Source organism: Nematolebias whitei, chromosome 16 (genome assembly GCF_014905685.2).
Source record: "Nematolebias whitei isolate Nwh7 chromosome 16, NemWhi1, whole genome shotgun sequence".
Taxonomy (NCBI): Eukaryota; Metazoa; Chordata; class Actinopteri; order Cyprinodontiformes; family Rivulidae; genus Nematolebias; species Nematolebias whitei.
In genome coordinates, this window is record NC_056513.1 from 16,132,301 (window position 1) to 16,146,247 (window position 13,947).

General features: G+C 37.6%; 1 protein-coding gene across 1 annotated transcript in view; it reads left to right on the top strand.

The window, feature by feature from the left end:
• The window catches only part of LOC119423127 (protein sidekick-1), a 245,370-nt gene that overhangs the window by 126,423 nt on the left and 105,000 nt on the right, over window positions 1-13,947 (top strand). The window contains exons 9-15 of the mRNA XM_037690537.1: window positions 3,395-3,570; window positions 6,434-6,517; window positions 7,587-7,781; window positions 9,537-9,653; window positions 9,768-9,935; window positions 10,630-10,732; window positions 10,824-10,997. Of these exons, the coding sequence (XP_037546465.1) occupies window positions 3,395-3,570; window positions 6,434-6,517; window positions 7,587-7,781; window positions 9,537-9,653; window positions 9,768-9,935; window positions 10,630-10,732; window positions 10,824-10,997 (1,017 nt within the window). The remainder of the gene's footprint in view (window positions 1-3,394; window positions 3,571-6,433; window positions 6,518-7,586; window positions 7,782-9,536; window positions 9,654-9,767; window positions 9,936-10,629; window positions 10,733-10,823; window positions 10,998-13,947) is intronic.

The window sequence follows — 13,947 nt, forward strand, 5'->3', positions numbered from 1 at the left end:
TATATATATATATATATATATGTGTGTGTGTGTGTGTATATAAAAACTGTTAGTATCTGGCCTGTTGTAAACAGGTTGCAATCATACATATAGAAATATATCACAGCATCATCTTAAAATACATTAGAATATCGTTGACTAGCCTTTTTCACCTCCCCCACATGTTTTACTATTCCTACAATTGTTATATTCATTCAGTTTAAAATGAACAACAAACTGACTTCTCTTAAAGTGAAAAAAAAAAGATTAGCCCTGAAAAATAATAAATTAAACACTAATGAATGAAAACAAGTCAGCATTCATAGTCTAATTTCTTCTACTTAATTCCTGTGAATGTTTAATTGTATCATGACTCCTGTTACTTTGGATTTACAATCATAATTAAACCTAATTGTAAATATAATCCACTTAATTTGTTTGAATGTAGCCTTAATGGTATTCAGATGTTTGGTCATGTTTCTCGTTTTAATCTTAGTTTTGCATAACTTAATTTGGATTTACTTTCATAGCTTATTGGTTCAAATCAAATCACATTTATTTAAACATCTTATTAAGAAACAAATGTCGGTGACCAAAGTGCTGCATACAAAATCAATAAATTCTCAGTACAACAATAGTTCATCCATCCATTATCGTTACCCACTTCTTCCTTTTTGGGTTGTGGGAGTCACTGGTGCCCATGTCCAGCTATCACTGTGTGAGAGGCGGGGGACACCGGGACAAGTCACAAATCCACCACAGGGACAGATAGAGACAAACAACCATTCACTCTCTCACTCACACCCAGGGACAATTTAGAGTTACCAGTCAACCTAACATGCATGTTTTTGGTCTGTGGGAGGAAACCGGAGTACCCAGAGAAAATCCACACATGCGCAGAGAGAACATGCAGACTCCACCTAGAAAGGCCCCCGACCAAGATTTGAACTGTGGCGATCTGCTCACTGAGAGGCGGCAGCTCTACCAACTGCTCTACCGTGCTGTCCAACAATGGTTCAAACAACAAAAACAATTAAAAACATGACAAAACATGAAATACCATAAAATGAAGGAATAAAAGACAACTCTCATGCAGCATTAGAAGGCAGTGAGTACACATGTTTTCAGATATGACTTAAAAACTCCAAGATGCCTGCCTAATACGAATGAGCATCTGGTTTCATAATTTAGGAGCTAAAATGGCCGTATCACCTCAGTGGACCAGTTTGGACCTCAGGACAACTAAAAGCAAATGATCATTAGATCTAAGGGACCTGGAGGACACATAAGGTTGCACGAGCTCAGACAGCAAACAACTCATTCAGGGTCTTATAGGTCATCAATAAAACTTTAAAATCAATCCTGAAACAAACAAGGAGTCAATGAAGGGAAACCAGCTCTTGTGGTGATATGTGTACTCGTTTTTGTTTGTGTTAAAAGACGAACTGCCGCATTCTGGACTAACTGCTGTTCTGGTTGTAGACACAGCTACTAAGGTTTTTGTGTTTTGGAGACTGGCTCATTCTGCTTATTACATCATCACGTATTGTTCTACTGAGTTTGGTGGTGGTGGTGGTAGGGGTTATGGTATTTTGGTGGTAGGGGTGGTAGTACCGAATTACAAATACTCACATTACTGTAATTAAGTAGATTCTTTGGGTACTTGTACTTTTATGAGTATTTCTTTCAAGTGAGTAATTTTACTCATACTTAAGTACAATTTAGACCATGTAATCTACTTCACTACTTTTAAATTCAGAAGTTGCTACTGAGTACAGTCACAATTTGAATTAATATTCAAACCGTTCATCTGCCTCTTTGTAGCCAATAAGGCTCTCAGATCGCGAACGCGCCAAGTTTTTAGAAATGTATTCATTTCATTAAAAACAAAATAACTATATACAATAGACAACAAAAAAAAATATATATATATATATATACAACCAAAAAATAAAATGAAAGGAAACAGAAGAAGAATAAATCTTATGATATCTGCCCCCTTTTTCCCAGAATATATTCAAACATAAGTAGTTTTCAAAAAAACAAAGCCAAATAAAAACAACATCAACTCAAACAACAATTTTTATAGATACACATTATACTTTTCCATGTTCCTTCAGAAAACTAACTTTTAATATTTTCTTAAATATGTACATATATATGGCAGTTTTGACATCATCCTTCAGACCATTCCACAATCCTATTCCCTAAATTTTAGTAGACCGCTCCCAAACCAGTTCTGCATCTTACTGCAAAGGAGTAAGCTGTTGGGGGAAGAATCAGTTTTGTTGTGTGTTTCCTTGACTGATGAAGCCTTCTGGACCGAAGGCGAAACGTTTCAGCACAAAAAAATAAATCAACTGTGCAGATGACCTGACTGAAAAATGTTGGATTGTATACCTGGATTATTGAGCATGGACTTTGATGTTTTCAACCGGTTTGACAAGACTGTCAACAAGGAAGAGGGCCGGCAATGGAGGAGGGGGCGTACCAAAGAGACCATCTTATCACAAGCAGAACTGGTTTGTTCCACTTTGGAGTAAGCTGTTGGGGGAATAATCTGTTTTGTTGTGTGTTTCCTTGACTGATGAAGCCTTCCGGACCGAAGGCGAAACGTTTCAGCACAAAAAAAGAAACTGTCCAGATGACCTGACTGAAAAATGTTGAATACTCAGAGTAGTTTTTGAGAAGAGTACTTTGTACTTTTACTTAAGTATTTTTATAACACCAGTATTTTTACTTGTAATTGAGTTCAATTTAAGCAATGTAACAGTACTTGTACTTGAGTACAAATTTTCAGTACTCTTTCCACCTCTGCTTGGTGATCAGTGTCGCGGCCTTGTAATCCTGAAGTTACAGGTTCAAGCCAAGGTGACGTCAGGAACGGCATCCAGTGACAAATCTTTTATGCAAGTTCACTCACTGGCAACCCCAGAAGAAGGGAACGGCCAAAAGAAACAAACATTTTACTTGTTGTTCTACTGAGTATTTTGCAAACTTTGATATCAAGGAAAAATAAAATGTTGGTGGAAATCACACGCAGTGTCATAACAGTTACTGAGTACTGCTAAGAAAAAGAGTTGTGCTTTCATAGACAGATGCTGTAATGTATTAATGCTGTCTTACACAAATAAACAGAACACAAATGTCGTATTGATGTTGTTTATCTAAAACAAAATCAATTTGCCACAAAAACCCATTTCCTTCCCCAGTACTTATAAAAACTGACTAAAACTCCTTCATGCTGAGTAGAGCTGACTGCTCTGAAATACAGACTGTCATCATTCATTTTCTGCCTCATTGACAAATAAACTGATGGCTGTAATATGTTGTAATCACCTTCTGTCACCCTGTTCCTATGTTTTAACCCAATTCTCCTTATTCTTGTCTTTCCTCTCCACTCCTCATTATCCAGACCAGTTGATGACCTTGTGGTGTCATGGAAGCACAATGGGCGTCGGCTGACCAGTGGGCGTCGGCTTACTATTCCTGCCCCAGCCTCCTCTGATGCAGGGTTGTATATTTGTGAAGCGTCACTTAGCAACAATACTGCCAAACCTGTGGAGGCAAGGGCACATCTGAGTGTAATGGGTAAGAATAAAAGCCTGTCCTTCCCTAAAGCACTCTAGAAAATCCTGACCTACATTCATTATCTGCTGATAGTTCCTACTTCTATAACTTAAATGCACCTCAAAATGTAACAAATTGAATTGTTTACCTTTTTTGTCCCTAAAGAAAAGTTGAGTTCTTGTTCTGTGTTGGTTTGAAAATATTTACACAAGCGTAATACAAGTACACATACCATACCTAACACCATTATCAACGATTATCCAGGACAGGCTTGCTAATGCCCCCATCATGTGATTAATGTCTGTTTAAGCCTCACTCCTGGCTCTTCTTGTACATTTTATGCTCCAGGCTCTGTTTCATTTTGTTTATTTGTCCATTTATTCTGACTTTTCCTTTTTAAAGTGTGACAGTGAACACTCCAGGCAGTGGCTGTCAACTACAGGGCTGTTCAAGCTGAATCTTTTGTCTTCTCTAGCCAATAAAATGTCTGCTGTAGTCATGGGTAGCTGTTACATTCATGTTCACACACATCTACTTCATGCTTACACATAATCACCCTTTTTTTTTAAACAGACACATGTGCCTATTTGCCCAGTAGCTAAATTAGTTTTGCTCCTAGAGTTGCCAATTAATAGGAGAACATGGAAAATTTTCCCCAAAAAGGTACGCTCTTATAAGAATCCACGTCTATCCTCAATGTGTGCACATAAATAGACAACAAGCAGGCGAACGGAGAGGATGTGATTGATGATGCAAAACTTTTCTCCCCAGTTTGTCTGTGTCTTTTTGATCTGCTGCGATTGTCAGAGCAAAGGGGCGCCTAAGCAGAGAGCACAAACTACCCACGCCTACAGAATACTTACAGACCTGCCTGAATATTGATTCTGCACTCGTTCCCTTTTTTGTGTCCCCCTATCCCCCCTATCTTTCTTGCTCACTGTCTAGAGCCAATTTTTGGACCCTCTGCTTGGCTCTTTCTCTCTGTGATCCCTGCACAATCACTCTCTCCACATTATATGCCTTCATTAGGCTAGCAGCTCTTTTTTAAGGCCTGCCTGACAGCAGAAAAGTCTGCATGGATTCATTTGTATCAGAGGAGAAGAGACTGATGAATACATTGCTACAGATCTTCTTTCTTTTCTGCGATGGACTCAGCAGACCTTGATGCAATAAAAAGGATTCCTAAACAGAATAGTGTATGTGTCTGTATGAGAGACAGAGGCAACCTCAAAGGTTTTCATTATTCAATTATTTTTTCCCCGATCCACTAATAGGAATATGTATGACTGCATCCTCCTGTTGTGTAAATAGCAACAATAAATGTATTGTTGTTGTCCATAATTTTAAAAATAACTATAGTCAGAAACATTGTTTGTTTATGTATTACTGAACTAAAATTGAAACTTCAATTACAATCCTGTCTATTTGTTTGCTGTTAATTGTACCTTTACATTTAATTGTATCTGGATTCAGTACAATAAACTGCTTCCTGGATGTGGATCTTTTTTCTTGTAAATTATAGACAAAAAAACATCTTGTATTAGTAGTTCTCATAATTCTTAGACTTCTTCTATACATTTCAGTTTATTTATATAGCGCCAGTCACAACAGAAGTCATCTCAGGGCACTGAACATAAACTTCTTATATATAAAAGTGAGTTAATAACACTGTTTATCTGAGGAGCAGGCTGCTTTGAATTTAATTCATTCGCATAACTCTCATCCTGAGCAAGCATGAAGTCAACAGTGGAAAGGAAAAACTCCCTCATGAGGAAGAAACCTTTAACAGAATCCATGCTTAGGACAAGCGGACATCTGCTTTGACCGGCTGGGTTTGAGGAACAGGAAGGAGGAACAGATACACAATGGCAGGTCGAGAATCACATGTTAAGATAGAAGCAGTATAAAATGAAAACTATTCAATTGTAGTAATTAATTTGTCCTCCATTAGTCTAAGCCTATGGCAGCATAACAAGCCAACCGTAACTATAGGGTTTTATCAAAAAGGAACGTCTTGAGTCCAGTCTTAAAACTGGACAATGTGTCAGCCTCATGGTCAGAAACTGGAAGTTGGTTCCACAAGAGAGGAGCCTGATAACTGAAAGATCTTCCTCCCATTATGCTCTTGGAAACTCTAGGAACTGCAAGTAAACCTGCAGTCTGAGAATGAAGTGCTCTGTTAGAAAAATATGGGACAATAAGATCTGTAAGTTAAGATGGAACTAGATTGTTGAGGGCTTTGTAGGTTAGAAGTAAGATTTTGAACTCTATTCTGAATTTGACAGGGAGCCACTGGAGAGACGCTAAAACTGGAGAAATATTCTGTCAATCATTTGCTAAACAATGTTTTAATGAGGCATATTAAGCACTATGTGAGTTTTATAACATGTAGCTTAAAGTAAAAAAAAATAAATAATTAAAACCAAATATTCACGTGTAAATAATGTGATCCTTTTTTGCATCATAGCTTGTGTCAGCAGTTAGAGCAGCCTCGGTGAAGCTGTTTGGAATGAGCCATTATTGGCAGCAAAATGGAGCAGTTTAAAAAGGAGATTGCTTCCCTTGGGATACCTGCATTCTGTTTCTCTGTGGATGCGTGGAAGTCACTTCACATGGTATATAGACAGAAATCCTCTCTTGCAGCACCACTTAGCTAACCCTGGGCCAAGAGAGAAAACATTTTTTTTTAATTCTCTTGTGTAGAGTTGTTTAAGTGTCTCCTCTCTAACGGTAAACTTTGATTTGCAGTTGCCTGAAGTTTGAAAACTTTTTTTCTTCACTTTATATTTTTCAAGTATTTTGTGTGAATGTTTGTTTTTGATTGGTCTTATATTGATACAAAATGTTTTTGAGTTATTGTTTTGTTTTGTTTTTCCCTCTGCAGAACCACCTTCACTGACTGTTCTACCCAAAAAGAAGGTCTTTGCAGATCTTGACAGGAATGTTGAAATCCCATGCCAGGCTTCAGGTAATGACTATTTTTCATTCAACCTTTATTTATACAGGTTAGTCTCATTGATCCACAAGGACTCAATTACAAGAGGGACCTGTTCCAGACAGAACATATAAAGTACAGACAACAATAACAGTAGACAATGACAACAATAAACGACAGTAAAAATGCAGTTAAAATAAGAGTAGTTTATAAAACAAATCAGGGTGCCGTAAAAACAGGGTGAAATACTAAAAACAAGAACATATCTGCCTTAATTTTTCTATTGATATTATCAAATGTTTGAAACCCCTTCAAGAAATCAAGGTGGACAACTTCAGTTCCTGTTTCAAGGAGGGCTGGACACAGTCCTAAGAACTGCAATAGACTCTGCTCTCATCCCCTCTCATTCCCTCTTTCTCACCCTCCCTCATGCACACACACACATAAACTGAGTGAGTTCATGTTTCTCTTCAGTAATCTGATACAGTGGCAGTGTAATTAAATAGCAGTGGCCTGGGGGTATGGAGAGAATGATGGAGGCTAGGAGGAGGACTGAGGGAGGGAGAAAAGGCAGAGTGACAGAGTGAGTAAGACAAGAAGGGGCTGAAAAATATTTCACGCGTGTATGTGAAAGCTTGACACCGACAGATTGAGAAAGTCAAGTCCATCTCTTTCAGTCGAACAGCCACTCACACACTCACAGGTGTGAAGGGTTCAGGCAGAGTAATTGCATGAGTTCCCTGCCTGTCATATCTGGCATGTCGGTCAGACAGGTGGCTGCTGATACTGTAGATACTTGGTGTGCTGCATTTATTCACATCTTTTATTCAGAATGTTTTCAGGGCCCTTCTGCCACCCCTGCTCTACCACCCACAACCTCCAATCAATATATTATTAACACTCATTATGCCTGCATGCATATTTATAGGGCGAGATTGGATAAGAGTGGAACAAAAGACGACAAAAGAGCGTGTGCGGCTGTTTTAGTGAGAGTCGGAGCCTCAGCAGTGAGGTCAGCTGGCTTTTATTATGGCAAACAAATAAAAATAAAATAAAGGTTTTCTTTCTTGTCTTTGTTTTTCATCTATATGTACGTATAAAGGTGTGCCACAGCCCAGGATTGAATGGTATAAGAACGCGGTGCCACTTTCCAAACTGTCCAACCCTCGTTACAAGGTCAGTGCAGCCACGGGGCTGACGGTGCGCAGGGTGCAGCCAGGAGATGGAGGAGTCTTCCAGTGCTTCGCTCGCAGTCCTGCTGGAGAGACTCAAGCCCTCACAGAACTTCTCGTTTTCAGTGAGTTAGTCTGGTACATTCTCCAGCATAAACTTCTATATTCTCTACATTCCACCTTAAATTTTGTCATTGTTGTTTCACAATGCTTGTCTCTAATAAACTTATTTTTATGTGTATCTTATTCTGTTATTGACTTAGCTCTCCTTTTGAGCTCACATTTTTCTTGTCATATTAGCTTATCTATCGAGTAAGTATAAGGGTGCAGGATGACAGAGCAATAGTTAGAGTTGTTGCCTCTCACCTCAGGCCTTTCTGTGTGGAGCTTGCACAAGTGGGTTTTCTCCAGGTGCTTAAGTTTCCTCCCACAATCCAAAAACATGCATAAGTTAGCTGATAACTCTAAACTTTCCCTAGATGTGAGAAAGTGTGAATAGTTGTTTGTCTCTATGTGGCCCTGTGATGATCTTGTGACCAGTCCACGTCTCTTGAACCATTACTGTTGGAGATGGACACCAGCACCCCTTTGACCTTGCACAGAAAAGTGGTTAAAACTAAAAGCAATAGATGGATGGTTAAGGGTTGCAAATAATGGACATTTTCAATATTTTGTTTATCAACATTTTTATAGACAAATATTAATGCCCTTTTTAAGATACTCGCCAATAGTAGATTTTTGTGAATATTTAGAAAAATTTTGTTATCAATATTTAGGTTAACATTGCAGAATTTGTTCATATTCATCTAAGGTGTTAATCATATTTTAAAAAGACTGATGGTCAATAATGATGGTCCTTTAAACTTTTCAGAAAGGCTAGTGATAAACTTGCTACAATAAAGACTAAATTTCCACTGCAGGTCATCTCTGGTTAGCTGCCTTGCAGCATGAAGTGATGACATTTCCAAATGATCTCAAGCTGAACTTGAAATAAATTCCATATGGAATGCTTTAAATTAATAAACTAGAATTTCTTCAAGGATCTGTATCGATAGTGATCTTGGCAGGATTTCATGGTGATGGACAAAAAGAAAATCTGGCCACCAACACCTTACACAGGATCCAATACTTTCCTAAAGTCCAAGACTTAAATTGATTAATTTCTTGTTTTTCTTAAACAATGACTCCAATCCCTACAAATGTCCAGAAAACCAGGAAACGATTTCCAATAAATTATACCATTCATGACCCAGAAAGGAAGAAGTGGATACATTTAATAGATGGATGGAAATTATACGATCCATTTAAAGCAGCAGTAAATAATAATATTTTGAAAATCAAACACGCTGATTGCTGACCTAATGAGTTTTAGCTGTGGCTAAAAAATAAAGTACTGATTCTGTCTTCTGTTTTGATCAAATGACTGCGATCACAGCACCACATTACACTGCACATATACACAGTGTATATATATATATATATATATATATATATATAATTTATTTATTTATTTATTTATTTATTTTATTTTATTTTATTTATTTTTCTTCCCTAAAATAACTCGACGGGCAAAGTCTTTAAACACTGCATTTTGACTTGATGGTTTACATTTGATTTAGAAAGCATTGGATATGAAATAAAACATCCATGTGTCCTCACCACAGCTGTTTCCACATTTATGCACACACACGTAGGGGCAGGTAGTAAATAAACCCCCCATTGATCAGAGAGATTGCACTGGTGTTTAGACCAGCACTTTCTTCCTTTCACGTTCCATTTTGTTATATACTTCACGGCTTCCGTTTAGCTTGTCCTTATCTTAAATGCTTAGTTTTACTATCCAGCCTAAATCTCTTCATGCAATTTTCCTTGTGTTTTAGGTGTGGCCCCCCTCTTTTCATCCCCTCCCTCAGACCAAACAGTAATAGATGGCGACACCGCTTTGTTTACCTGTCAGAACAGTGGTGGTCCAAAACCAGCCATTACCTGGAGGAAAGGTCCTGAGTCATGCTCTCTACAAACTGCACTCACATCTGTTCTGAACACACTCATACTGTCTTACATTTATTTCCTTTTTTCTGGGCTAATTTTTATGTTTTCTCACTTTGTAGGAGCTCAGGTCATAGCCAGCGGCTCTGTCCAGGTTCCCAGGTTCACACTGCTGCAGTCTGGTGGTCTGCAGATTCAACCAGTCAGTTTCCAGGATTCAGGAGAATTTACTTGCATCGCCTTCAACTCTGAGGGAACCATCAATGCCACTGCTACACTCACTGTGTGGAGTAAGACACATACGAACACATACTATGGACTAAAATACATTAAACAGCTCAATATGCATTTCCCAGAAAGAGTAAAACAGACATGGAACACCAGTTTATCTATCCCTGTCATGTAGCATTAGATCAGGACAGTGGGCACCTCTACGACGGGTTGCTGATGCATTTGGTTTTTGCAGCTGTAAAAAAAAAATCATTTTATTAGCTAAATCAGGGACTCATCAGCCCTTCATGCATTTATACTGGCAGTGTCGGATCAATTACATCTCAGTTAGATGGACCAGGACTTCACTTTAGCTGTGAGATAAATGAAAACAGATCACAGACAGAGAGTGAAGTTAGGGACAGAGCAGAGGCTCTCTTCTTTGTGTCTGAATGTATTTTTCATTAGTGAACCTTTTATCTTTAAAACCAATCTTACACCTAAGAGTGGCAAAATATCAGTAAATTGATAGACCGTGTAATATTAATGGTATAAGTGCAGTAGGTGTTTGCGTACTTCTGAAGTACAGTGCTATGTTATACATGTCTATCTCTTATTCCTTGAGTCATTATCATCCTGGTTTGGAGCAACTAAATATTTAATGTAGACATTTTAAACAGGTCTTTGTTTGTATTATGATATAAGATGAGGGTACTAACAGACATATTTTGTCTCTTTGCTCTCTGTCCTTTTCATTTTGTCTTTATTTCTTAGGTCGCTCAGTCATTTCTGTGCCTCCAGTAGACCAGCGTGTCATCAAAGGAACCACTGCTGTTCTAAACTGTGATGCTACACATGACCCCAGAATTAATATCAGGTACCTGATGATTGATGTTTTCATAAAATGCATGCCTAAATTTAACAATTGTTCACTCTTATTTACAATGTTTTACGATGATGTACTGCAGCTTCACATGGGATCGCGGCGGTGTTCCGGTTCAACCGAGCAGCGGCGGTCGTGTTTCTGTTCGACAAGGTTCTCTTACGATTAGCCAGACGTGGTCCGGTGACATCGGGGACTACACCTGCACTGTGACATCTAAAGCTGGGAATGATTCCCGCTCTGCTCGCCTCGAAGTCATGTGAGTTCTGACAATGATTTATCCTTGTGCTGTCTGACTCAGCATGTTTCTTGCTTTTTACTTAAAAAAAAGTATTATAAAAAGATTTATTTATGCTACTGTTTTATTTTTTTTAAAATGGCTTTTACAGAGGTTTTGTAATTTTACATTGGAGTAGGATTTGTATTTGTGTGCTTACATGCTTGTGTCACTCATTCCAACACCTAAAAATCTCAATGGTTTCAGTGTTTCCGTGCCATGCCGTTGACTCCCTTTGAACATTAGGAAATTACAGTTACTGGCTGTAACATTTTTCCAATGAGTAAATATATTATCCAAGTTGGTTTTAGTGAAATATTTGCAGCACAGGAACAAAAAGGGATGTTGAGCTAAGAATTACAGCTTTTATCTTTGCAAGATGAACAAGCCAAACAAAATGATGCTTTATTAAATCGAACATTTATGTGTCAAGGAAGGTCTTTCTTTGATGAATTTACGGTTCACTCTGCACATCAAACATTAAGCACAACTGCAGCTTTCCTTCAACTTACATTCCTGGTTCTGGTGTAATAAAAGTGGCTATATAAAACTCCCAAAACTAGTTTTTGGAAAGAATTGATACCATTTAACAAATCAAGCAGTAACATTCATTTTTAAGTTTCTAGGTTGGATGCTTTTTTTTTTTTTTTTTTTAAGAACAAGTAAATTTGATTTTTTTTTCTGTTTAAAATCTTATGTTGCTTGTTCTGTTATTCTCCAACACTTTAATTTTCATCTTCAGACAGAAGGTTGATTTTTGATTTTTCATTATTTTTATATTTTTATCACACTGTAAATGTCTTGTTTTCCTGACAGATCAAATTGATTTTTTCACAATCAAACACAGCAGTGATTTTTAATACAGCAGCGCTCCACGCAGGGAGAAACACAATTTACCCATAGCGAACAGTTTGACTGATTCAAATTACAGATATGATTGACAAGAAAGTCACCTCATGATAATAAATTTAAAACAAAAAACATTTTTTCAAAATACAAAGATAATTCAATAAAGCAGCAAACAAGTTATTTTCTACATCATTAAACACAAAATATATTATTGTCTTCAAAACAACATTTAATAAAGTAATGAACCATTTGTTTTATTTTGATGTTTACACTGTATACATTGTTTATAATAACAATACTAGACAATGTTGCTGGCACCATGTGGATCTACATCTACACCTTATTAACTTTGAGTTATTCTAATTCAATATGGTTAATACAGATAAATGATCTTAGAAACTCAACAATGGCTATAGCTCAGTCAAATATACATATATTGAGCTAATAATTGATGCGGTAGTAGCTGAGCATCATCCCCAATACATTCTCAGAGCGCAAGACTTTGCAGCAACTTTGCCTAAAACCTGAACAGAGTAAATTTTCATGTGTTAGTGGCTGAGCCTTACTCTGACTTATTCTTTGAGGGCTTTCTGATCTGTGTTTAAAATGTTACTGTTAACTATTGGAATGAAGTCTTAATCAGAATATCTCATAAACTTCAGGACGGATTCAACTCAATTTGTAAGAAGTTGTAGGCTGTACATCTAAAAGTAATGCATTTTTGGACTCAACCCGATACAAAATGGATGCTACAACTAACTGGCCTTAGCCGACACAACAATGCCTACCAATATATACCAGCTGAGCGTCATTCACAACACATACTTGAAGTTCTAACAAATCTTGTGAGATGTTATAAAATTGAGTAAGACTGCAAATAATTAGATTTTCAAGGTTTAACCAAAATGGCCAAAATTTGCCAGAATGAGGAACATCTATGGACACAATTTAACCAAAACTTCTTATGATAAGATGTTTTTAGTCCTAAGCTGTGATTTGAAAGGAAGTGGGCACTGTGAATTTCTTCAAGTACTTTAAATGTAAAGTAATTTCTTACCTCCACCTTACCGCGGCTGTGGCTGAGTGGTTAGAGCAGTCGTCCTCCTATGCGAGAGTTGGGGGTTTGAGTCCACCAGCAGTCACATGTCGAAGTGTCCCTGGGCAAGACACTGAACCCCTCATAGCCTCTGATGTGTGTCCCATCGGTGTCTGAATATGATCTAAAGCACTGATTAGTCTCATTAGAATGATTTGTTCAATTAGCTTTGTATAGATCTAGTAGAATGCTGTATGAATTGGTGAATGAGGACACAGGTTGTAGTGTAAAGCGCTTTGAGTATCTTGAAATAAGATAGAAAGGTGCTATATAAGTACAGTCCATTTACCATTTACCTCAGGCCATTTTTGGATGCAGTACTTTATTTTCTATGTGCTTCCACAGACATACTACTAATTAAATATAAGATATCTGCATGTTGTTCTTTTGGCTGGAAAGGTCTGGCAATTGTTTTTCACCAGATGACTTTCCTGATGCAACCTGGGCTCAAAACTACAGCATCTTGATTACAAGACTGGCACCAAAAACCAAGCTACTGCAGCTCAATAACAAATGTGCATGTGATATGTGTGTATTAGTACCTTCAAGTTATTTGAGTTAGCAGTTTTAAAATGTTTCACACTCCATGAGTCTGGCATTCCTACCAGTCACATTCAAACATGACACACATACTTAAATGTATCCCACACTCCAACCCACACAGCCTCATTACAGCTGCTGTGAGAGAACAGGTAGCAGCCTTTATATATTAATAGGCACTTTGATAATATATTTATAAGAAAGCACTTATGATATATTAATATAATTGCGGGGTAGGAGAAAGAAAGTGATGGAATACAATCCACATCCATCTGAGTTATGAAGAGAAAAGAGGTTACACATGTCAAACACCGAGAGAGGGAACAGATCTGTGTTTACAGCTGTATGAAAACATGAGGGGAATGAAGGGATTTCTGCTCGGCTTTCCGCACTTCCGTGTGTGTGTGTGTGTGTGTGTGTGTGTGTGTGTGTGTGTGTGTGTGTGTG